Here is a 25,093-nt window from a genome sequence, read left to right as displayed (position 1 = left end):
GCTCTTGGACATGAGTCTGACTTCTCCCCACGTTGCCAGACTCTAGAAAAAAGCAACCTTTCCTTTCCACCAACACTTACCTGTCAAGTATTGACTTTAGAGCAGTGAGCAACCAGACCTGAATTCGGTAATATTTTGACCCAGTGATTGCACTTTTGGAATTCTTTTTTTTTAATAGCAAGGAATGCAGAAAGAGAAACAAAAGATGTTCACTATAGCACAATTCATAATAGAAAAACTTAAAAACAATCTACATATTGAACTATGATGAAGGAAAAATTCATATGCTAAGGCAAGTCAAGAAAAATTTAAACAAAAAAATTTCTCTGCCCTTTGGCCTCCTCTCTCCCCTCTACTGTGTATTGTGTATCTGCATTATGCATCTACCAAACCTCCCCATCGGCAGAAATACCTGCTAAGCCATAAAAAGCAACCTTCTTCTAGCACCAACAAAAAAATCCTTAGGAGATAACCTTCCTGCTTACTCTTGTAAGGGGCCACGATGACCTATGACCCACTACTCACTTTGTACATGTAGACCTGGATTGTGTAAACTGTCATTAATATGTTATTAAATGTACAGCCCTCTGTCTCAAAAATTTTATGTAACTTTGCATTGACATTTCATGAGCGTAACAGTTCTTGGAGCTTTCTGAGAGGCTGTTCCTGGGTTATAATCCTCAATTTGGCTAGAATAAAATTTTCTGTTTCTTTCTTAGATCGATGGACTAATTTTTTTCATCCACAACTACGTTAAAGTGATTAAATAAACCAGGGTATACCCATATGATGGGATATCACACAGCTATCAAAAATGTTTAAGAAAAATGCTCAACAATCTGAAAAATGTTCAAATTAAAATATTAAGTGGAGAGGGGAGGGTACAGCTCAAGTGGTAGAGAGCATGCTTAGCATGCATAGGTGTAAGGTCCTGGGTTCAATCCCCAGTACCTCCTCCAAGAATAAATGAATAAATCAACCTAATTACCACCCCCAACAAAACAAACAAAAAATATTAAGTGGAAAAAGGTAAAACTGTATGTATGCATAATCTTAAATATGTAAAAATTGCATGGAAAAATGCCTGGAAAGAAAACAAGCAAAATGATAATAGTGATCATCTCTGGATGATAGAATGATGGATGTGTTTCTTCCTCTTCCTCTTTTTCCGTCCTCTCTTTCTCTCGTGGTGAGTGGGTTCCACCTCCCCCCATTATACTTTAAAAAATGACTATAATTTTTTACAGTTAGAAAAAATACTATAATTTTAAAGGAGCCATGTAGAAAAACCTCTCATAGATACTTATATTTCCCCTCATATATACAGTCATTGTGACCAGGAAAGTATTTGATTAAAAAGATTAAGGTGTCAGACAGACCTAGGCTTAAAATTCTGCCCAGCTAGTTTTCTCTTTGCTATGTGTAAATGATAGTAGATTCCAATTCAGGGGGCGTTATAGTTATGCACATCAAGTCCTTGACATATTTCCTGGCATATATCATATGTTCCATAGATGTTAGTTTTTCTGATTATGTACCTTTGTGTACAGTTATATACCACTTACTGGCATTTGTATACTTTTTAGTGAACCAAGTTGGCATTCCGGGGCTGAGTTATTGAGAGCATTTCTCAGGAAGTGAGGACTGTGGTTCTGTGCGTCTCAACGAAGGTGCAGGTGGCTAGTATTTTCCCCAACTGTTGAAAATCTGTTTAAAAGCAGGGCGGCAGTCCAGCTTCAGACTGAATAGGAAACCTTCCTTATGCCTAATTTCGGTGTGGGTGTCTGGGTGTTTCCCACACAGAATAACGCCCCGAACTGGTTTCTACTTTTAGCTCAACCGTGGCAAATTTCCTTAAATATCAGCATGAACTTGACCCCGCCCACATGCGCAGCCAGTTGGTCCGAATCCTCCCGGGGTTAGTTCAATCCATGGATTTTTCTCCGAGTTGATTGGTGGAGCTAATCGGAAATCTTTTCACATTTTTGATTGGTCGCACGCAGCATTGGGGCGTGGCAAATGGGCATGTTTCGCCGGGGCGCGGAGAGCTGTCGTTGGAAGATAAACCCGGCATTTCCAGAGCTTCTTGCGGTCGCCTAGGTCGCGAGGGGCGGGCCTCCTCACGCCTAGGCTCTTATTGTCCTTAACATTGGCCAGACTTGTCGTCACTCACGGAACCTCGAGCTCATTGGTACAAAAGCTCCAAGAGGCGGTGGGTGATAGGTTGGTTACTGTTCCCGCCCCAAGCCTGTCGCCATTTTGCACAGGGGATCCGAAATCCTAAAGGCAGCGGTATTGGTACCCCTACAGTTTGGTGACAGGTGAGTCGCGGGCTGGGGAGGGAGGGGGGCTGCGGCATTCAAGGCCTGGTTGGATTTCCGCACCTTCAGAGGTCGGGAAACCAGAGTGAGCGGGAGCCCTGCAGAAAGGGGTTGGACTCCCTGTGCCTTCTCCGCCCTGTGTAGGGCCGAGGCTACGGGGATCGAGAGAGGCTTGGCTCGTCCACTTAGGGGCCGTCCGCTCTCCGAGGACCTGCAGGTCGAGAGGAATCGGCCTGGCGGCCGGTCAGCAAGAACACTCGGAGGCCTTCCCCGGGACCCGGCGCGCGTGCCCGCCCGCTGGGCACGCCCACTTGGCCACCGGCTCTAGTTGGTGCACTGGAGATCTACCCCCAGTTCTCCCAGATGGTCAATTGGTGCTGGTGGCAGGGGAGGGTGAGCATGCCAAAGAGGCGCGAGGGTCAGCGACGTCTTCTTCCAGAGGGTCTCCAGTAGCGCAGTGGGCTCTGAGCGCCTTTGGTAGATGAGTAGGAAAAATAGGACAAGAGAAGCAGGAGGGAGAACCTGGGAGGTGTACTGTGTGTGGTTAGGAGGAGGAATCTAGTATTTGCTTCAGTGGACATCTAAGTGGGAAATACTTTTTCTCCCTCAGCGTGTTCCTCACTGTTTTTCTCATCTGTGGGATTTGTCTTTTTCGGAAACAAGACACAGAATCTTTAGTTTTGTCGCCCAACAAGATTTTGAGTACTGCAATGCATTGGACTTGTGCATACTTTCTATATGGACTTTCTATGAATGATTAAAGCATTCATCATCATTTTTTGGTTGTAGCAGTTCACCTGTACCTAATTTATGTACAGGATAAATGCTCTGCCCCTTTTCTTAGGTCTTAGAATGGAATGATGTGTACTTGGACATCGTCCATGAAGTTAAGCTACTGTGGGAGACGGTTGAATTTCAGAGGTGGGGCCTCTGGAATTTGGTGACCTCCCCTCTGAGGTCCAGATGGTCCGGATGAATGAGAGATGGGCTGTTCTTGTTCCATCTTACCCCTGCTCTGCCCAGGAGTAAAGTTTTCCTATGGTTAGCAGTTTAAAAGGAAACAAGGGATTTTTAAATTTCTCTTTAAAGAATTTTTATAGACTTCCAGGAGCAAGGTTAGATTTGTAGACAATACTACTTTTAAGTCTTTATTTAGAATGTCAAGCTCACACTTGAAATAGGCTGATCTGTTAAGGTTAAAGACTGTAAATTTTTCTGCAAAGCTGATTTTTTACTGTTACCTTCCTTCATAGAGTTTATCACATACTCTACCAAAAATAAAATTGAACATTTAGAGGTAAATATAGTGATTATCTTTTGGGGAGTAATGATTGGGAAGGGGCACAAGGAGATCTGGGTCACTGGTAACCATCTCTTTTTGATCTGGTTCATGACATTTCATTGAAATGCACAGTTATCAGGTATGTTTATATCTGTATGTAAATTATGTTTCAATAAAAAGTTTTTAAAAATTGAGGGTAACATGATGGCCCACACTGGCCGCTATGGTATCTTCTCAACTCTTTGCCTAGTTAATTTCTTTGTTCACAGTGCAGTTTCCCAATAATGTATTTCCTCACCTCTGAAATTTTTTAGTTTTTTTTTCTGGGTATCGATACTGTCTGCTAGACAAAGGCAACTACTAAATTTCTAAGAGATACTGAGATTTAACATGCCTTAAAGACTTTGCTTCATGTTGTATAAACTAAGTTGGTTCTCCACTTCATACATTCTAATTTCAGCAGTTTAGGTATTTGTTGTGGCATTGCTTCCACGCTTAAGGTGGCTAAAGCCTGCCACCGTTGAAACTGTGCTTCCACATAACCCACTTGGATGTTACCATGGAAGAGAGAATTTTCTGGCAAGGTGTCAAAAGGCTGAGTTGAGCTTCCCTTTGAAAACAAGAGTCTCTACTCCTTATTGGCCAAACTATACTTAAAATTGTTTAATTTTCACTAGGAGCCACCTCTAATAGAGACTTGTATTTTATGTTTGTTGTTTCTATATTTCTGCAAAGAACAATTACTTAACTTGCCTTTCTTTCCCTTCAGGTAACAGAGTTCAATTACAATGGGGAACGTTTTTGAAAAACTGTTTAAAAGTCTATTTGGGAAAAAAGAGATGCGGATTCTTATGGTGGGTTTGGATGCTGCTGGAAAAACCACCATCTTGTACAAATTGAAGCTGGGAGAGATTGTGACTACCATCCCTACAATAGGTATGTTAACGACCTGGATAAAAGCATTTTACACTTCAGTGTGTTATGTTTTTACCTGCTTCTTATATTATTGAATATTTCTTTTTGTAAACCTTGTCCACCCCAAGAGTATACACTTTTTGAAGCCAAAACCAGGTAATATATTCAATTCCCTAATTGCTCCCTGGCATCTCTGGCACAGTGCTAGTTTTACTGGGGAGTCATATGAACACATTTACGTGGAACAAATTTAACCCTATCTGCTTGGCAAAAAAGAAAAAGATAATGATCATTAAAATCAGTCTTCCTTCCAGCTGGCCTTTCTAAGTGGAAGCAGCTCTCCACACCAAGTAGGCTCTCAGTGTTTAAAGATGCGGTGTGATTTTTTTTCCCCCTTCACTCTGGCTTATGCCAGCCACTTGAGCTGGTGGTCAGCAGAAGAATCTGATTTGTTTCAATGCTGGAGGACAATCTGGCAGTGTAGTCATTCCTGCAAACCAGCACTGTGTTTTGCGGGCTATTTAAGGCTTTTGCAAAGGCAGTTTTGATAGAACTTAGTCTTTGCCTTATGAGCTGCCTCCAGATCCTGCACAAGAATAGGCTCCCCAAGTTGGCATGCGAACGTCAGTAGTGTTCTGAATGTTGGATCAGGCACAGGAACCAACGGATCAACTTCCCACTTGGGCAGTAGCTTCAGAGATTGCAACATTTGAAGAAGGAGGAAGCCAGATGGAGGAAATGTTCATACCCACAATTTAAAAACTGTTATTAGTCCCAAATGAAAATAGCATAATTGCTTGGTTTTCTCCAATCATAAAAATAATCCATGCTTCCATAATGCCATACAAACAGAAAAAATATAAACAAGTGTTAAAAAAACACTGTGCTATTAAGATTTTGGTGAACATCTTTGTGAAATCATATGCATTCTGTTTTCCAACTTACTCTGCGTTAGACAATGTGTTTGGATCTTTTTCTGTGTCATTTCCTCTCTGTGGAATGCCTTCCTGCCTTCTTCCTTTCTCCCACCCATCCCCCCTTTATGTAGCTAATGCCAGCTCATTCTTTTGGCCTCAGTTTAAACATTATTTCTCAGGGACACCTTTCCTGACTCTTTGGACTGGTTTTCCCCTGTTACAAGTTTCCATAGCAACCGAACTTCTTAGTAACTCGCAGCACATTTGTCACTGCTTGCTCACTGTCTCTCTTCCAAAAGTGTAAATAAGAACAGGAATCATGTCTGTCTTGTTCACTACTGTCCCCAGTAACTGCTGAATGAACTGAATACTGCTCCTGTGGTAGATTGTTAAACTAATGGCCCCCAGTGAGTCATCCCCCAGTTAGCCACACCCGTCTGCAGCCTCCTTCCACAGCAATGCAGAGCTTGGCCACATGACTTGCTTTGGCCAAGGGGACATCTGGAAATGTGATTCACACAAAGACTTGATATGTGCTTGTGCCTTGGAGCTTGCCCTTTTGAAACATTACCACCCACATAAGGAAGCTGAATGCTCCTTGAGAATAAAAAGGCCACGTGGAGAGAGAGAAGTCCAGCCTAGCCCCCAAAGGACTTATAGCTGAATGCACCTGCAAGAGGAAGCCCAGGCAACCCACAGAATCGGGGAGGAGGAGAATCATTGTTCTAAGCCACTAAGTTTTGGGACTTAAATAATAACCAATGCAGTATATATATATATACATGACTGCTGTATGCTAGAAATTGATACATTGTAACTGTACTTAAAAAAAATCTTACAATACAGTGCAATAATTATGAATATTGTGAATATGTCTATCATTTTTTAAGTTTTATTCGTTAAAAACTTTAAACTTTGACTCCATAAAAAGAATAACTGATACAGATCAACATCAAATTTTAATAACTAGATAGTATTCTATTATGTAGCTATATATTCAACGAATTTTCATTGATGGATAATTAGGTTATTTACAATGGTTCTATGTAAACAGTGCTGAAGTAGGCATCATTTAAAGATCAGTCAAATGTGGTTGAGCTCACTAAGGAGACCAAGAAGGTACAGCCATAGAACTAGAAGGAAAATGGGAAGCCAGGCAAGAGTTTCAAGAAGGGAATGAGCAGTAATGTCAGATACAAAATCAAATTACATAACCGCTGGGAGAGCATTTGTTGGATTTATTGGCGAGATGACCTTGCTGACCTTGGCGAGACCAGCAGTGTAACGTGGTGAAGCAGAACTGGGGTGCATTGGGTGAAAGGTGACAAAGTAGATGCAGTGAAGGTAGCTAAACTTCTAAGAGAAGTTTGACTTTAAAGGAAAATAGGAAGTAGTATCAGGTGAAGATGTGGAGTCAAGGAAGGGATTTTTTGGAAAGCTGTAAAAGATGTGAGCATGCTGAGAAGAACAGGTTGGAGATTTCAGATAGGAGGAGAGAACAGCAAGAGTACAAGGTTCCAGACAGTGTGGGTGGATTGGATCCAGCACATGGGTGCGTGGAATTGGCATTAAGTAGTTAGTTGCCCCCTTCCGTTGTTCCAAGAGGGAGGGAGAGAAGTTTGGTTGAAGATGTAGATAGGGTTCTCCATTGTGTGGTGGGAAGTAGAATTAGTCCTACTGATGGCTTCTGTTTGCTCTGAAGTATGTGTAAGATCTGCTAGAGGAAGAGGGGAGATGTGAGGTGGGAGACTGGAGAGAGCAGAGGAGGTTTGAGACACCTGTCGTGACGAATGGGAGAACCAGCTGACTAGCACATTCTGTTTTGTAAGCTATAGATCTTTGACTAGCAAGCTGCTTTGTAAATTAAAAATACTGTCCAAATGTTAGCTGAAATTATTTTGAATTGTTGAACCATCTAAAGTCTTCATTAAACCTTTTCTCCATCTTCCCAATTTAGGTTTCAATGTGGAGACGGTAGAATATAAAAACATCAGCTTCACAGTTTGGGATGTTGGTGGCCAGGACAAAATCCGACCTTTGTGGCGACATTATTTCCAGAACACACAAGGTGAAGATTATCCACTTTATAGCCTTGGAATCATTTCTGTTAAAAGCATCTAGAGATGGATGCTTGAAACAGAACCTTGTGGTACTCTGCTTTGCTTGGACTGCCGGGCATTCCTTCTCTTCTGATGACCCACTTCTGTTTATTGGGGCGATTTCTTTTTGGGATTTGGTTCCTGCCTTCCTTGAAAAAGTACTTGGGCTTTAATGCCTTGGATAGGAATCTCCTCTTAATCCAGAACATTTAGAAAATGGTTATCCTCATGAATTTCATCTTTTGGTTAACTGAAAGTTATATGTGCCTTAGATGAAGTACCAAGTTTTGAAGAATTTGAATTTAGTAACCTCTTTTAAGCCTGTTGAGAATATCTAAAAAGTATACCCGTGGAAAGAAAGAGATGAACAGGGATGGCTGGAACCCCAGATCCCAGCAGCCTGTGTGGCCACAGTCCCTCCCTGCTGCCCTGTTATCCTACAAGTGCACAAATAGGCACAAACACCCCAGATCACTATCTTATTTCCTTATTATTGGTGTCTTAAAAGTTGGGGTTTTAATGTGTCCCTCTCCCCCATCAATCTATTTGATTTTTTTCCCGTTGGATAAATGATACCTTACAGAATATTGCCTATTAAGATATCCATGAGCTGTTCGTGTAGTTTTTGCACCCTGATTCTCATGTGGAATCATAACCATATGGCGTCTACATACTACTCCTTTTAGGATTTATTTGGAGTCTTCTAATTTTGAAGATTCTAGTGATGATGATGTTTTCATTGCTTATGTTTCATGGTAAAGACTGATAACTTGTTGGTCTTTTCAGACCAAATACCCAAGTCAACTGTCCCTCTATGTTTTAGCTATTACCTTTGACACTTAACTCCATTTATAGCTATTTTCTCAGCCTGTAGATTTAGAATGTCTTTGCTCAAAATACTGCATTTATCTTTTTTAAAAATCACTTTTGTTAGTGGAAAATTTAAAACAAAAAAGAAAGAGGATACATAACGGACTCCCATGTACCCGTCTCCAAGCTTCAACATTACCAACCTTTTGTTCAGAGTACGTTATAGCAAATGCCAGACATGATGCCTTTCACTCATACATCCTTAAGTACTTACTTAAAACTAATAAAACCTTTTTTTAAGGTAATCTCCATGCATTATCACATCTCCAAAATTAATATTCTTTCTTTAGTATCTGGTACCCTGTCCTTATTCACATTTTTCCAGTTGTATCAAATACGTCCTTTCCATATTTGATTTGTTTGCATCAGGAATGAAAGCTTACACATTGCATTTCATTGTTGTGTCTCTTTAGTCTCTTCCTCTACAATAGTTTATCCCTCCATTTTTTTCCTGTCATTCCATCTGCATTATTAGCTGAAATCTTCTAAACAAAGAATTCCTTCATCAGATATTTGGGTTCTCTGAAATATAGTTTATATAAGAAAGGCAGGAAAAATGTTTAATTCTTCCCTTTATTGATTTTCAGAGAAACAGCTTGATACCCTAGCAACTTCCCGTGATGACTCTTTGATTTTTATATCTTTGTGTGTCAATCCATTGTGGACAGTATACTTTTTGATACTCAGAATGTCCATTTAACCTGGATTGGCATTTGCCATATTGGCCAAACTATTGCAATTCCTCACCAGTAATAAAACAAGAAAATGTGGGTTTGAACCACAGCTCTGCTGTGAAATCTCGGGAAAGTTAAGTAACCTTTCCTGTCTCAGTTTCTTCATCTGTAAAATGGAGGTGATACCTACTGCGCTGGATCATTTGGCTTAAATGAGATTAACTTTATAAAAAGCTTACTTCTATGGTTGGAAGGTAGTAGGCACTCAGATAGGAGCCTGTGATAGTCTGGGTTCTCCAGAAAAACAGAACTAAAAGGATGGATGGATATGCATACATATATATTAAATACATACATATGTCTTTCTGTATGTATATATGATTGATTATAAGGAATTGGTTTACATGGCTGTGGAGGCTGAGTTGTCTCAGGGTCTGTAGTTGGCAAGCAGGAAAACTAGGAGAGCCGATGGTGTAAGTTCCAGTCCAGGGGCAGAAGATAGATGTCCCAGCTCCGAAATAGACAGAGAGAGTGAATTCTCTCGTACTCCTCTTTTTTGCTCTATTCAGGGCTTCAGTGATTGGATGAGGCCCACTCCCATTGTGGAGGGCAGTCTACTTTACTCAGTGTACTGATTCAGTTGTTAATATCACCACCCAGAAACACCCTCACAGACATGCCCAGAATACCGTTTGACCAAATGTCTGTGGCCCAGTCAAGCTGGCACACAAAATTAACCATCTCAGACCAAATTATTTGAGGCTTTACGTCCTCATTCTCTGGCAGGATTCCTTTTGCCTGCCCTACTAAGAGTTGTCACACTCAGCAAGTTGAAATACCTTTTTGTTTTTAATCTTCTATTTATAACAAGCCTAATTTTATCGAATTTCAGTAACTATTGCTTTGATGGTGAGGAACTGGCTTATATTCTAGGACCTTGGGGTGGGTAATTGAGACTCCTCATGAAATTAGCAAATGGGACTGTTTGAAGAATGGATTTGCTGTCTCTTGATTGGTTCCAAACATTTCAGCCATTGGTAATTTTGGATGTTGTCCCTGTCTTTCCTGCCAACTTCCCAATAGTCAGGCTGTCTCTTTTAATTTAAATTTTCTTCTTTATCAGTATGTTAAGTAGGACAGACTTAATGATAGCTTAGCTCTCTATTAAGACACTAAACTGTGTATAGATTGGAATTTGAACTGTTTATGTCATTTCTTAGTTGACTTATCATATAGAAGGCATAAAATGGTCCGTTAGTTCTGATGTGGAAAGATTTTTCTCCTTGATTATGGGTTTGGACATTTTAATTTGTTAAATGGCAATATATTTACATGGTTCAAAATTTTAAGAGATAAAAGTATACAATGAAAAGTCATCTCATTCGTGTCCCCTAACCACCCAGTTCCCCTCCCACAGACAACTTTTCTTTCTTGTATATCTTTATGTATATACAAGAAGCTTTAGATACATATTCTTCCCTACTTTTAAAAACAAATTGCAGTGTACCATTCATGTGTAAATTTACCTTTTCTAGGTTCTCTCAGTGTAGTAAGTGTAGTAAGTGTAGCAAGTTTGATGCTAGATTCTTTTGTTTTTTACATAAGGATCTAAATAAAAACAATATCAAATGGGACCTAATATTTATAAACCCTTATTTTTATTAGGAATGGCAAAGGGATAATATGTTAGCTTCCACTCTGTCAGTTTTGCATCGGAGACAAGAATCTCCTCAGATTTCAGGATAACATCATTTGCTTATTTATGATCAGAGCTCAGAACTACTTACTGGCAGCCTGTCAAATCTTTGGGGGGAGTTTTGAATGTTCTGCATTTTTTGGTCTGATATGACGTAACAGGCATGAGATTGACTCTCATGTAAGCCCCAAACATTCAGCAGCTGTGGGAGCTCCTGTCCTCCAGAGTGAGCTGCTCCAGAGCAGCTGGTCAGGCAGCTGTCGGGCGGGCCTGGGAAGCACGGAGGGAAAGGGCCGAGGGCCAGCACTGACTTTCCCTCCTAGACATGCTGGTGAGATCTCATTGTCAGAAGGACATCTTATCCCACTACCCTTTTCAGGCCAGCAGGGTCCCTTCTGCAGTGTCCCCATGAGCTGTGACTTAAGGTGGGCACAGATATCTCCAGGGACAGGCGTGCAGCCCATCTCCAGTTCTGTTGACTCTTTATCACCTTGACCCCTGTGGTTTTACCTGCTGGTCTTCCATCTACTTACAGAACTACAGAAGACAGGCTGAATCTCTCTTTATGTCATAGCTTTTTGATATTTGAAGACAACTGTCAGTCCCCTCAATGAGTCTTTTCTCCAGGTAAAATATCCCAGTTACATAAATTCTTTTTCATATGACATGATTATCTCATTCCTTTTCTGTCCTAGTCATTCTTTGACTCCTTCCAGTCTGCCTGTGTCTTAGAGTCCAGCCCCGACCACCTAACATTCCCAGGATGTTCTGACTGATGTACAGTAGAGTTGGCTTTTTATTGCCCATATTTCGGAAACTGAGCTACTGTCACTACTGTTGATACAGCCTACAGTCAAATGAGTTTTGTTGGCTGCCACTTCCCATTTTTGTCTTACAAAGGGTTTATTGTTGGCTCACTCACTCCCAAGTTGTTATTACCATTAATGTCACAGAGACTACTGCTAGGAGAGTCTTCCCCATCCTGTGTCTGGATGGTGTGTTGGATTCCTCCTGGGCTCCTCCTCTGGAGATCCTTTTGGCCCCACCCCTTCCTCCAGCCAGTGTGGTGTGACCAGGTCTGTGCAGGTTTCAACCACCTTTGCTCAGATGCAATGTGGTGGTCCCTTTCTTCAGCCTGTCTCTTGCTTCCTGGGATTTCTCTGCTGCTATACAGTGTGGTACGCTGCAAAGACTTCTGATACCAACTACCTGGAGTTGGGCCAGACTTCACAGGTTAAGGGCACAAGACTCCCTCACTTCAGACACCAGCTACAAATTCGGGGCTCCCCAGGTCACCCTCACTTCTGATCAGCTGGTTACAAATTTGGCAGTTCCCACTGTCTCCTCAGGTTTGATAACTGATTAGAATTATTCACAAGAGTCAGGAAAGCACTATAATTAAAATTACAGTTTTATTATAGCCAAAGGATACAAATGAACCAGCCTAAAGGAGAGACGCATCAGGTGAGAACTGGGAGGTGCCACACAGGAAGCTTGTGTCATCCTGTTCCCATGGAGTCAAGATGCTTTACCCGCTGGCACATCGATGTACTAACCAGGGCAGCTTATCCGAACTCTGATGTCCATAGATTTTTATTGGGTCTTCATTATGTAGGCATGACGTAGAAATGAAATGATTAAAAATGAGCCTAACCTTTCCTCTCTGTATTCTTGTTATTAATCTGGCAGAAGGCTATGATGCCTCTGGGAAAGTCTAGTTGGGTGTGCAGCAGGCTTCCCAGTTCTGGAGATTATATATCCTTCCATAGTGATCGTGTTCAGTGAAACCACACACGTAAGCAGGGAGAAGCTGTAAGGACATGTAAACAGCTACCCTTCCTGGGTTCAGATTACTAACACACTTCTAATTTCTTCCCAGGTCTGATATTTGTGGTCGACAGTAATGACAGAGAGCGGGTCAATGAGGCCCGAGAAGAACTAACCAGAATGTTAGCCGAAGATGAGCTCAGAGATGCAGTTTTATTGGTGTTTGTGAATAAACAGGTATGTTGCTGGCTTTCTGAATACTAGGATGGAAAAGTACTGCCAGCTGCTCACTTAAAAATGTAACTATTTAAATTAGATGTCTGCCTCCCTCCTCCAGTCGCTCCCATCACCCTTCTCGCCACCTCCTTTTTAGCATATGTCTTATTGTCATTCACTTACAACAGCGAATATTGAGCATTTACTAAGATCCAGGCATTGTTTTAGGTATTAACGATATAGCAGTGAACCAGACAGTCAAAAATCCCTGTGTTTGTGGAGTTTACATTCTAGTGGGAGGAGAGTCAGTCAGTAAATACTATGTAATGTGTCTGGGAGGAGTGTCGTGGAGGAAGGAGTGATGTGAGTGAGGGCCAGAATGCCTGTCTGATAAGATGACCTCTGGGCAGAGACCTGAAGGCCAACAGCAAGGCAGCCAGTGCTGCTGGAGCAGAGTGGGGTTAGGGGAGCAAAGGAGATGAGATTGGATCACATGGGGCCTATCGTTGGGGAAAACCAGCTTCTATGTAAATAAAACATAAAACAGTAAAAGAGGAATGGGAGGAGGGCCAGGTGTGGAATTATGCAGCCTCAGGACTCGAAGCTGAACTAAGCGTAGAAAAGAAGGTAGAATCATGTGGATGTAACCACAGTCACTTTTCGAAGTGTTTCCTTGTACTTTCTCCTTCATGAATATATTGGTTGTGTAATTGAGATTGCGCTGTGTGACAGTGTTGCCTCCTGTTTTGCCATTTCAGGTTTACTGAAAGCATTTTCTCTTATCATCTAACTCTTTGTAAACACGATTTTAAATGGTGGGCAGATCACCATTCACGCAACCATTACCCTACTGTTAGGTCTGACATAAGTTTGAAGTTCACTCGTGAACATAGTGGACTTTCAGAAAAGAAAATAACATTTGTTCTTTTTAATTATAAGAACAGAACATGCTCATCATCTAAATATGCAGACAGTTCAGAATATTCTAGCCCCACTCTTCAGGGTAAAACATTGTTAAATTTCTTATATCTCATTCCAGAGATAAAACTTTCTGTCTATATAATCAGTTATATGACTGTATTCATTTTTAAATTCCAGAGATCATATCCTGCATTCTGTTTTGCAACCTGCTTCTTCACTTAGCATCTATTTGATGTCCTTCCATATCATCGTATCTAGATCTGCCTTGTTCTTTAATGCTAATTTATTCAAATTCTGTTTGAGCTTACTATGTGCCAGGCACAGTTCTAGGCACTTGGAATACATCAGAGAACAAGACAGAGATTCCTGCCCCTGTAAAGCTTGCATTCTGGTCAGAGGAGGCAGATAGTAAACATACTAAATAAGTCAGTTTTATAACATAGTAACTTGTGCTGAATGCTGTATTTAAAAAGATGGAGCAGGACAATTAGAAGGCGTCACAGGGGCTCAGGTCACAAAGGCATTGCAGACCATCCTCAGGACTCTGGCTCTTACCTGAGAGACAGAGCTTCTGCAGGGTTTTGGTAGAAGAATGACTTGATCCAACGTTCACTGACTGCTGGTTTCAAAGAACAATTTAGAGGAGCAAGAGCAGAAGCAGGGAGACCAATTAGGAAGTTATTTCAGTAATCCAAGTGAGAAGTGATGGTGGTGGGGTCAGAGTATAGCTGCGGAGGTGGGGAGAAGTAGTCAGATTCTGAATACATTCTGAGGGTAGGGTTGGTGGGATTTCCTAGTGTGGAGTTGTGAAGGTAGTAAGAGAGAAGAAAAATTAAGGATGATTTCAAGGTTTTGGGCCCGAGCCACCGGAAGGCTAGACATAAGACTGTGAGTTAAGGGCAGGTTTGTGGGGAAGAGCATAATATTTCATTATGTGGATATAACATTTATAAACTGACTTTTGAATATTCTCCTTCAAGGATCTTCCCAATGCTATGAATGCAGCAGAGATAACAGACAAGCTTGGCTTACATTCCCTCCGCCAGAGAAACTGGTACATTCAGGCTACTTGTGCCACCAGCGGAGACGGGCTCTACGAAGGCCTGGACTGGCTCTCCAACCAGCTCAAAAACCAGAAGTGATGGGCAGCGCTCCACTCCCTGTGCATCATGGCAAAATCTGCCGGCCTCTTCTGTGTGCATGTGTGCGTGTGAGGAGCCAAGTGTGGGTGTGTGGCTGGGCATGGGAGCAGCTTTCTCACATGGTGCCTTATACATGCCAGCAGAAAACCAGTCTTACATGTTACAAAACTCCAGTGTTACATTTTAAGTGCTACCTTCCACTTCAACGGCTGTGATGACCAGTTTTGCAATGGATGGAGGCGTCCAGAGGGCTTACTGGTGCACCATAGCCACAGTGCTTTGTGGTGGGGAGGAGGGGGAGGGTTGGCCGCGGACCGATTTCATTCGTTTGGTCCCGGATCTGGTGTCTCTGCATACCTGGGGTCCTGCTAGACTTGGGTGTCCGTGTGTGCCAGAGCTAGCATCTCACTTTTCAGTACTTTAAAGTGAATGATCCCCAAGAAAAAAAAAGGCACTTGCTTACTGCAGTTTTCAGTTCAGATTTAAACTTCTCCCTTAAGTTATATTCCAGCCCAGACTTCCTGGTTTAATGTGCTTCGTTGAAAGGAATCAGTGGTCTTTGTTCATTAGAGTATCCAGACCCTGTAACACTAGAAAATTACCTAGTCCTTCCCTGATTTGCCTCTTATTTGCCAAATGGAGACCCTATGGGGTAGTAACCCGGCACGCGGCTAAGGCTCTTTACTGGGGCCGTGCGGTCGCATGGAGGGTCCGGTGAAGGAAGTGAGGCGCGGGTCGGGTTTGTGTCCCTGGACCACAGTCTCGGGCTCCCGGCTCCTAAGACTGCTGCTCCCACTTCTCTGCTGGGTGCTGAATGTTCTCTGCTCGAAACAGGAGGTTCACTCCTGGGATGGAATCGTTACCGTGTACAGTATCTTCGTTCAACTTTTGGTTTGAGTTAGCTGCTGTCCCCAGAACCACACGCCTTTGAGTTCTGAGAGTTTGTGAGAGAATCAAGAGGTTAATTTGGGGGATGAAACTCCCGGCAGCCCCTGGTATTGTCCCCGAGTTGGTTGGTGCTAAATTTTGCTCTGAAAGTTGTCTTGTCCAGACCACTCTCTGTGGCACTGACTCCCTCTTCTGGTTGGCAATAATGTCCTATGTGGAAACATGCTTTATGCTGTCCTCAAAATAGTAGTAAAAATGGCCTGGAAATGAGCTCGGCTCAAGACTTAATATTCTAGAGCTCTTTAGCCCAGACAGCTATTGGCCAAATTTGTACCTAAGCTTTCCACTACTACCTTTTAAAATCCCTTTTTCAAAAACCCTTCATTCAGATTACAGACGAGGGGAATGTAACGTGAATTTTAACAAAAGTAAACCTTGTTATTGAAGACAATGAAGTTGCTATCACTAGGAAGAAATTTCATGCCATGGTAAGTGTGGGGTGTAATGTTTTTCTTTCAGATGTTGACTTCAAAGAATGTTCATTGCAGTACTGGCAACGAAGTCCAGATTTGATTTTAACCATGGAGTTAAGTCCTGAGAAATATTTAGATTGTATGCCTGAAATTGGCAGGGACTATGTCTTATACTTTTGTATTTATGCTTAATACCGTGTACCTAGTACAGTGCTAGGTCTCATTAAACTCTTGTTGATTTGTTGAACAATAAAGAACTTGCTTTGGAAGGAGGAGAGGACAGCCATGTGCTTCTGGATGTCTTGAGCTACTTTAAAATCCCTTTCCCTCTCCAACTTAGCGGACTTGCTGTTGAAAAGCCCCAGGGCACTTGCACTGTCCTGGCCCTTCTGCATTCAGCAGTGCCCCTCATTCACACTTTCTATGACGCTTTCAACTACTGTCTTTCTCCTTCTGGGAATTTGGAGCTGGTGAGTTGAGGGCACTTCAGTGTAGTAGCTTTGAGCAAAGACTTGGGTCCCTGAAAGCCATGTTAACATCCCAGCTATGACCCTCTAGCTGCTTGGCCTATTACTTTTTGCCTGCATCTCTCTGAGCCTCAGTTTGCTTAACTTTTAAGTGGGGATAATCGTTCCTACCTCATAGAGTTGTGAGGATTAAATATCTCAGACCTTTGCATGCTTTGCCTGGTGTTTCCCTGGAGGTATCTTGATGTCCAAGTGTGAGCAGCAGTGCTGGCCACAAACTGATCAGCATTGTTTATCAAAGCAGTGAAGTGGGATGGGATGGGGGCTATGTTTAATCTCTCCCGCTCTAGTCACCTTCTAATCCCGCTGAATGCTGTCCTTCTCTTACCATGGGAAGTGCTAATAAGACCAGCTGGGGTGCTTGTTTAAAAAAGCATATTGCTGTGTCCCACCCTCACCTTTTTTTTCTTTCTTCCTTTAAAAAAAGATTTGTGTTTTTTAGCATATTCACAGAGTTCTGCGACTACCACTACTAATTTTAGACTATTTTCATCACTGCAAAAGAAACCCTGGATCCATTAGCACCCACTCCCTACTTCTCCCTTCCCCACGGCCCCCCACAATGACTGATCCACTTCTTGTTTCTATGGATTTGCCTATTCTGGGCAGGTGAGAGGCCTGGGGAGTTGGCCGGTGCCTCAGGAAGTGCTGACCTGCTGTTGGCCTGACCACAACATCAGTTGTGGGGCATCAGCCTGATGACAGATGAGGCAGAGCCCCAGGGAGAAGACTGCCCCATAGTTAGGAATTTGTAACCTTGAGAGGGAAAGGGGTGCTTCTAATAATTACGCAGGGACATAAAGGGGGATGTATGGTGCCCCTATCAGAACGGCGAGAGCTCTGAATCTGGAGCCAAAGGCCAAGGCTGAAGTTGGGGCTCTGCCCATTCACTAGCTGGATTCAACTGGACTCAACCTCTGATACTCAGTTTCCTCTCCTGGAAAGGAAATCCCCAGGCTAACCTGGGGAAGAGCTCTGTGTGAATACCAAGAATATCGGGGTAATGGGTCCATGAGTCAATTCTATATATTGTGGATCATGTAGTTTGATCTATTTAAAATAATGCCTTAAGGCTGAGAATGTTTTCATGTGAATTGCTCAAGACAGGTGGCTTTATACTCCTGTGGAGGTAGGTTTCAAATGTAGCATGACACCTTAAAGTGACCTGTGTCCTTTGTCCACAGGTATCTTGCAGAGGTGGTCAGTACACAGCAAATCTGACCATATGTTTTGGAGACACTTTTTTTTGAAGTTTTTGATATTCTTTTCACCCATTTTTGGCAGCAGCTTTATTGAGATGTAATTCATAAACCCTTACAGTTCACTGGTTTTAGTATCCTTCGCAGATCTGTGCAGCTGTGACACTGCAATCAATTTCAGGACATTTTCATCACCCTGAAAAGAAACCCTGTAACCTGTAGCAGTCACCCCCCAGTTCTAACCTACCTCCCAGCCCTAGGCCACCACTAACCACTGGTCTCCTTTCTATCTAGATTTGGGGGAGACACTTTTTAAACTGTTTTTCACCACCCTGTGGTCTCTAAGGAGTCTCTTCTCCTATTTTGATTTTCATTATTTTACTCTGATGCACGGCACGGGAAGGCCTCCAGGAGGATGCTGTGGGCAACACGCAAGCACTGGGTGGACCGCTGAACTAGGTGACCTCCGAGGTGTCCAATCGTAAGCCCAGCTACTAATTTGGCCAGTAAATAGCTTGCTGCTGCTCCTTGCCACTAGGTGCTGCTGCTGCTCCGTCCCCCTGACATGCAGTTCTGGCTGGGGTGGACCATAGGGGTTTCCAGTGTAGAAGAATCCATGTTCTTGAGCCTGGATGCCAAGAGTGACCCAGAAAACTACAGCCAGGAATATGTCTGGAAGAGAAAGGCAAAGTGGGCACTCAGCAGAGGACTTGTGAGTGCCAATAATAATAAAGGCACCAGCGAGGGAGGGTATAGCTCAAGTGATAGAGTGCATGACTTGCACGTACAAGGTCCTGGATTCAACCCCCAGTACCGCCTCTAAAAATAAATAAACCTAATAACTGCCCTCCCCCCACACAAAAAACCTGTCAATAATAAAGTCACCAGCAACAATTGTGATCGTGAAGCAGTAATCACTACTACTTAACTGAGCAGCCTGGATGCTGTCCTAGGCAGTTTATATATATCATCTCTAATCATCACACCCAGCAAGGCATGTATTATATAAGCTTTGCAAAGGGGAAAACCAAGATTCAAGAAGAAAAAATCACTTGCTGGCGGCCACATGGCCATTATTCAAATGCATGTCTGGGGCACCGGGGCCTGTATCCTTCTAGTACACACCACTGCCGTGGGCTCTGGCCTCCGGAGCTTGGCAGAGCAGAAGGGAAAGCAGCAAAGGGGCTAGTGGAGACATCTGGGGAGGGTCCAGCGCCTAGGGACACAGGGTAGCATGCCCAGAACTGTCAGCCAACATACGAGGGGAGGGAGAGCCGGGGCACGCAATGCACTCTAAGTCCAGTGGAGATGACAGCCAAGGGTGACCTGGACCTGCCTGGGGTGCTGACAAAGTTCTTTGGGAAGCAAAAGCGATAATCACAGTGTTCTAAAACTGAATTGTGGCCATGGTTGCATAACTGTAGAAATTTACCAAGAACCATCAAATTGTTTGCTTACAAAGGGTGAGTTGTATGATATACAAATACTGCCCCAATAAAGCCATATGAAGTTTATAATCATGAAACCAACAGCAACCAGGGTGCTGAGTCAGTAGTTCTCAGCACTTTGAGAAGAGAGGGAGAGTAGTATCCCAGAGTAGAAAGCCTGACCGATGGCTGTCCAGCGTCTGCTTGAATACTTCCAGGGACAGGGATCTCAGTATCTCATAAAGTAGCCCATTCCAGTTTGGGAAAACTCTTTCTTACCCTTTAGAAAGTCAAAATCTCTCTCTTGTCCTTATCCTGCTGTGCAGAATAAACCTCTTTGCTCTGCCGTATACCATCTGTTTCAACACTCGAGGACAGTCTTTGCATTCCCCCCAAGTCATTTTTATCCCGTATAGAAATCCCCAGGGTTTTCCATATGACAAGATTTCCAGCCTCTCCTAGTCTCTCTGCCACTCTTGCTTTGATCTGTCAGAATCCTTTTTAAAATGTAGGGGCTAGTGATGGGCTTGATATTCTGTAGAAGCCAGCCCAGTGCTATCTCCAGTTAACAGTTTGGAGCCTAGAATTAAGGCTCTCTGGGTTCAAATCCATGCTTCACTATAGGCCAGATGTGTGACCATAGTTAAAAGTACCAGTCTCTCTGAGCCTCAGTCTCTCTGAGTTATTGTCAGATTTGTGCTGACTCTCACCTTCTGTGGGGTTTTGCTGTCCAACCCCTTTCGGTGAGTTTGGCCTGGGTTGGTGATGGCTAGAGCAAAGGAAAGCAAACCAAATTAGCTGTCACAACTGGTGATCAGCCCAGCAGATACACACAAACCATCAGGGGAAGGGGCTCTTCCATCTCCGTCTACAGGGCCTTCCTCCAGTGGAGTTTTGGTCCCTGGTAGAGGGGGTGCAGCGATGGGAGGGTGGGGAACCAACAGCTGCTGACTGGCCTGATTCAGTACCCAAGAAGTTACTTACAAATAACTCCCTTCTCTTTCTTTCCTCAATATCTCTATTTGAAAAATTTCAAGCATGCTATTGAAAGCAGTACTTAGAAAATCTTCACCTAGATGCCACCATTGTTCACATTTGCTCCGTGTGCTCCTTAGATCTCGCTATATATACTTCTTTTGCTGATTCGTTTGAAAATAACATGCAGACATCATGACCCTTCACCCCTAAGAATTTCAGCCTTGACTTCCTAAACAGGAAAACATTCTAAACATAAACACAAGATTATTATCACACCTGAGAATCCATATTTAAATTTCCTCAATTTTCTACCAATTGTCTTTCATAGCAGTTTTTTTTTCCCAACCAGAATCCAATCAAATTTTACCCATTACATTTGTTTATGTTTCTTTAATCTCTTTTAATCTACGTCCACCTATTTTTTATGGCATTTTTTCCAGAGTGTCCTCTTATCTCACCCTTTATCCTCTGTGCAAACCCCTCCTCTAAACAACCCCCAAGGCAGGGCCAACTGGATGGTGTGTAACCCCACTACTTAGTTATTATTCTAGGCCTTTCTCATTGCAATCCATTCACTTGAGACTAGCTAGGGTGGGTCCAAATAATTCAGCCTTAGGCAGGTCTATGGCTCCATCTGGTTGAAATCTAACTTGATTGCTACTCATCTTCCCCTGGCGGCAGGTGGGGGAGGTCCCAGGACTGTAAACACCCTGCAGATTCTCCCACCAACACTGTTTGTCTCTTATGACATTGCCCTCAATTCACAGACTCCACACATTTATTTCCACTCAACGTTGCATACAAACAGAACTTTCCCTCTTCCAGTAAAACAAACATTCTTTTGGATCAAAACTACACAAGACATATTAAAAAATCATTCAAGTAAACACAGCACAGGACCAGTATACAGGAAGCATTCAGTAAATACGAGCTGTTGTTGCTGGAGCAGTGTGCACTGGGACCCTTCCTTCTCCATCTTCCTGTGTAACTGAAGGTCACTGCTGTGTTTTGGCAGCCACTTTGTGTTAATGAAGCACATTAGCTTCTGATCATTTCAACCCTGCTAATCTCTTCCATGGGCTTTAGTGAAGTTATGTCCCTCTACATTTGTGCAGCTGCTTTCAGGAATCTAATCAATGATCTTTGTCTCTTTTCATTTCATCTAGGCCCTGGCCCGTCATCCCAATCTGTCGGCTTCATTTTGAATCTTGGATTTTGTCACTGAATGTATTAGTTCTCCCTCCAAGTTTTGCTTTCTGCAAATTTGATACTGTGACACATCAGTCATCATCTCAATGGATGATAAAGCATACTGAATCAGATGAGAGCAAGCTATCAGAAGCCTCCCTCCAGCTTGACTCATTCAAGTAACAAATATTTACTGAGCACCTATAATGTGCTCTGGAGTGGGCACTGTCTGATTCTTTAGATGTGCATGTTCAGCCAGCCACCTATAGTTGGGCTAATCATACTTCAAATCTAGCCTTTAGTTTTCATCTAGCCCATCAGAAATCCTGAAAGATTCTGTCAAGTGCTTTGCTAAAATTAAGTATACAATATATATAGCAGTGCCTCCATGTACTAATCTATCAATAATGGAAATAAGGGTAATTTGACCAATTACCCTTAGTAAGCCACTAATTACACCTGCCATCTTCCCCACCCTCCTGCCCTGCCCAGGAGGAAGTAATTAGGTTCATTTATTTCTTTCTTTGATGGAGGTACTGGGGACTGAACCCAGGGCCTTGTGCATGCTAGGCACCCACTCTGCCACTGAGCTATGCCCTCCCCGCTGTCTGCTGTCTTTTGTAAGAGGTCAAAACCTAGCTGACTACAGCTCAAAACCAGACGTACCAATTTGTCATTTCTGGAATCCATTTTGTCTTCCAAACCTGGGCAACATGTCCATCTCCAATTTTTCCCCACCCTTCCTAGCTTCCTGATTTCTCAATATTTACCAGCAGGGGTTCTACAATCATACTGGACATTTTACAGACATAGTTCGTCACAATCAGGAGCTCGTGCAAAGCAGCAGGGCTCTCCTGGAGTGCCGCATCATCTTTCTTGGATCCCAGTCACCCCATAATCATGTTTGTTAACCTTTCTAGGTTGAGTATTATTCTCTTTAGCAAAGGAAATGGAAGAAAGTTAGGAGAAATAAGGCTTTAACTTTGCTCAGTCTTTTATTAGCTGCCTTGAACAGATCAACCCTGTTATCCTTGCTCTGAAAAAAAAATAGCTTTTAAAGGCTGCTTTTGTTACATTTACATTTTATTACAAGCTCTTAGCCTTCTGGGTTTCATTACTAATACTACTACTAACGTGAATACCACCTAATATTTATTGAATACTTGCTGCTGCGTTCTAGGCACTGTGCTCGTGCACGTTCATCTCATTAGTAAACATTTCTGAAACTATCCATTCTTACAATTTGTTCTCTACTTTTTCTCATTCCTGTCCTCTTAAAATCTGAGTTTTGCCATGAGCTCCTAGTGCAGTCACTGCGTTTCTTAAAAAGCTGCACCTCTTTACTTTCTCCTGGGTGGGTGGGTCCTGCCTCTGAGGCCAGGATGATGGGGTTACAGAGGAGTCCTGCCTTCCAAGACCGGTAGGAGGTGTGATTCCCTGGGTGGATGATGCAAGGTATTGACGCAGGGTAACTGATGGCTTGGTTAGGGAAGGAAGAAGCTAAAAATTAACCAGGGAAGGACGCAGAACGTGGAGAGGCAGGCTAAGCATTGGGACCAAGGCCCTAGGAGTGCAGGGGAGTCTGGGCCTGGTCAGGAAGTGGAAAGAAGGAAGTCATTCCAGACGGAGGCTGCAATAGTGGGAACCCATCTGGGAGGGTTCATTTTACACATCAACTTGACTGGGCTAATGGATGCCCAGCTAGCTGGTTAAAAGGTATTTCTGGTTATATCTGTTGAGGATATTTCCAGAAGAGATCAGCATTTGACTCAGTAGACTGGGTGAAAAAGATTCATCCTTGCCGTTTTGGGTGGGCATCATCCAATTCTTTGAGGGCTAGAATAGAACAGAAAGGTGGAGGAAGGGTGAATTCTTTTTCTTCTTGAACTGAGACAGCCATCTCTCCTGCCCTTGGACATTGGAATCAGAGCTCCCGGTTCTTGGCCTTGGACTCCAGGACTTACACCAGGCTGACCCGCCTTTGGCTTCAGACGGAATTATGTCACTAGCTTTCCTGGTCCTCCAGTGTGTAGACAGCATATTACAGCATATCTCAGGCTCCATGATCATGTAAGCCAATTCCCGTAGTAAATCTCTTCTCACATATCACTATTATGTCTCATTGGTTCTGTTTCTCTGGAGAATCCCAATACACCATCATTTCTTTTTTCAACAATGAGGATCAAAAATGAGTCCAGAGGAGTGGCTCTCTCCCCTACTTTCTCAACCTGCCAAGGACTGAGGCTGGCAACAAGCAGGTAAGACTTTACAGGACACTCTACTTTTAGCAGAATGAGTCTTCTTAAAATTTCCTGAGAACCGAATTTCCTCACCACTCCTGGATCTTGACTCTGTTCCATGCTGTGATTAGCATTAAAAAAAAAAAAAAAAAAGATACAGCCCCCTCACTGTGCTGTCAACTCTTTGAGATAAGGGATTGTGTTTTTGCAAAATTCCCTCCTAGGACCTAGCACTGGGTGGGTGTTCAACAAGTATTTGGCAAATTAACGAATGAAATCAAAGTGCTCTCCTTATGGTCTTCTGGCTGGATGGTGTAGAATCCTAGGGCAATGTCATTTATATTTCTATCTCCCTTAACTAACCTGAGAAACTCCCCGCGATGCATCCATTCTCAGATGTGTAGATTTCTAGGCAAGCGTTTTGCACACAATGGCTGCTCAATTTAGAATACTTGTTCATCTGACTAAAGACTCCAGAAGAGACTAGCATCCCAAAGGAGGAAACATTTCTCTTTTAAGGGTTTCCAGCCCAAAGGAAGTGTCATAGGGGTAAGCATGCAGAAGGCAGCTAATAAATATTTGGTGACTAGGGAGTATAAGTATGCGAAAGTTTAAGTTAGAAAGCAAGTGATCTGCATTATGGATGCTCTAATAAGAAAGTCATCCAGAACAGTAAACCCTACCTCTACACGCTCTGGGTATAGGGAGAGGAAGCCTTGGCTACCGAGGCAGCGCTTCCTTGTAATTAGGCTTCCATTAGGATAAGATTGCAATTAGCCTGGGCAATTACAGCAGTTATCTTTCATTCTTGAAACAGAACTCCTGGGGGATTTAGGCTGGGTGGTAAAAGAAGGTTGTCCCGGGAATGAATAAATTCACTGTGAACCACTTCTGAGTGAACCCTCTCTGTGTGGCTAATGGAAGCTCAGCCATCATTGTAACCTTGATTGGGCAGCTTCGTTTTTTATCAATGACACTTAAACACAAGCTCAAGAATCTGGATGGCCAATTAACAGATTGTGGCTCAGGAAATTATGAGTTTCAAATTTCAGAAAAATCAGTGATTTTAAACAACTCGAGTATCTTCTGCTCATTAGGGTAGACAGCCTCAGCCTCTGAATTCTGGCTGACAAGGACTTGCTGCTGAGACAGGCACTGAAGGGAGTAAAAAATAATGTTCTCAATTATCTTGCCAGTTACTGAGATGTTAAAAAAAAAATCCCCCCCCCAACAATCCCATTTAAACAGATCAATTTCATGTGTTTTTAATCTGCTGCCAGACCCAGGAGGGTGGGCTTCTGGCAGGCCTGCTCTCCCTGGCTGTGGTGGGTATGATTTGGCAGGTTCAAAGTC

The 25,093-nt window shown here is 42.9% G+C and overlaps 1 protein-coding gene across 1 annotated transcript; it reads left to right on the top strand.

The window, feature by feature from the left end:
• Nucleotides 1-2,097: 2,097 nt before the first annotated feature.
• On the top strand, nucleotides 2,098-16,454 carry LOC102507577 (ADP-ribosylation factor 2). The gene is made up of 5 exons (XM_006177351.3): nucleotides 2,098-2,321; nucleotides 4,373-4,539; nucleotides 7,393-7,503; nucleotides 12,654-12,778; nucleotides 14,659-16,454. The coding sequence occupies exons 2-5, from the start codon at nucleotides 4,392-4,394 to the stop codon at nucleotides 14,818-14,820; spliced, it is 546 nt and encodes a 181-aa protein (XP_006177413.1). The 5' UTR covers nucleotides 2,098-2,321; nucleotides 4,373-4,391; the 3' UTR covers nucleotides 14,821-16,454.
• Nucleotides 16,455-25,093: the final 8,639 nt, after the last annotated feature.

This window comes from Camelus ferus, chromosome 16 (assembly GCF_009834535.1).
Source record: "Camelus ferus isolate YT-003-E chromosome 16, BCGSAC_Cfer_1.0, whole genome shotgun sequence".
Lineage (NCBI taxonomy): Eukaryota > Metazoa > Chordata > Mammalia > Artiodactyla > Camelidae > Camelus > Camelus ferus.
Note: the sequence above shows the minus strand (reverse complement) of the source record. Positions and strands in the feature narration are given on the sequence as shown.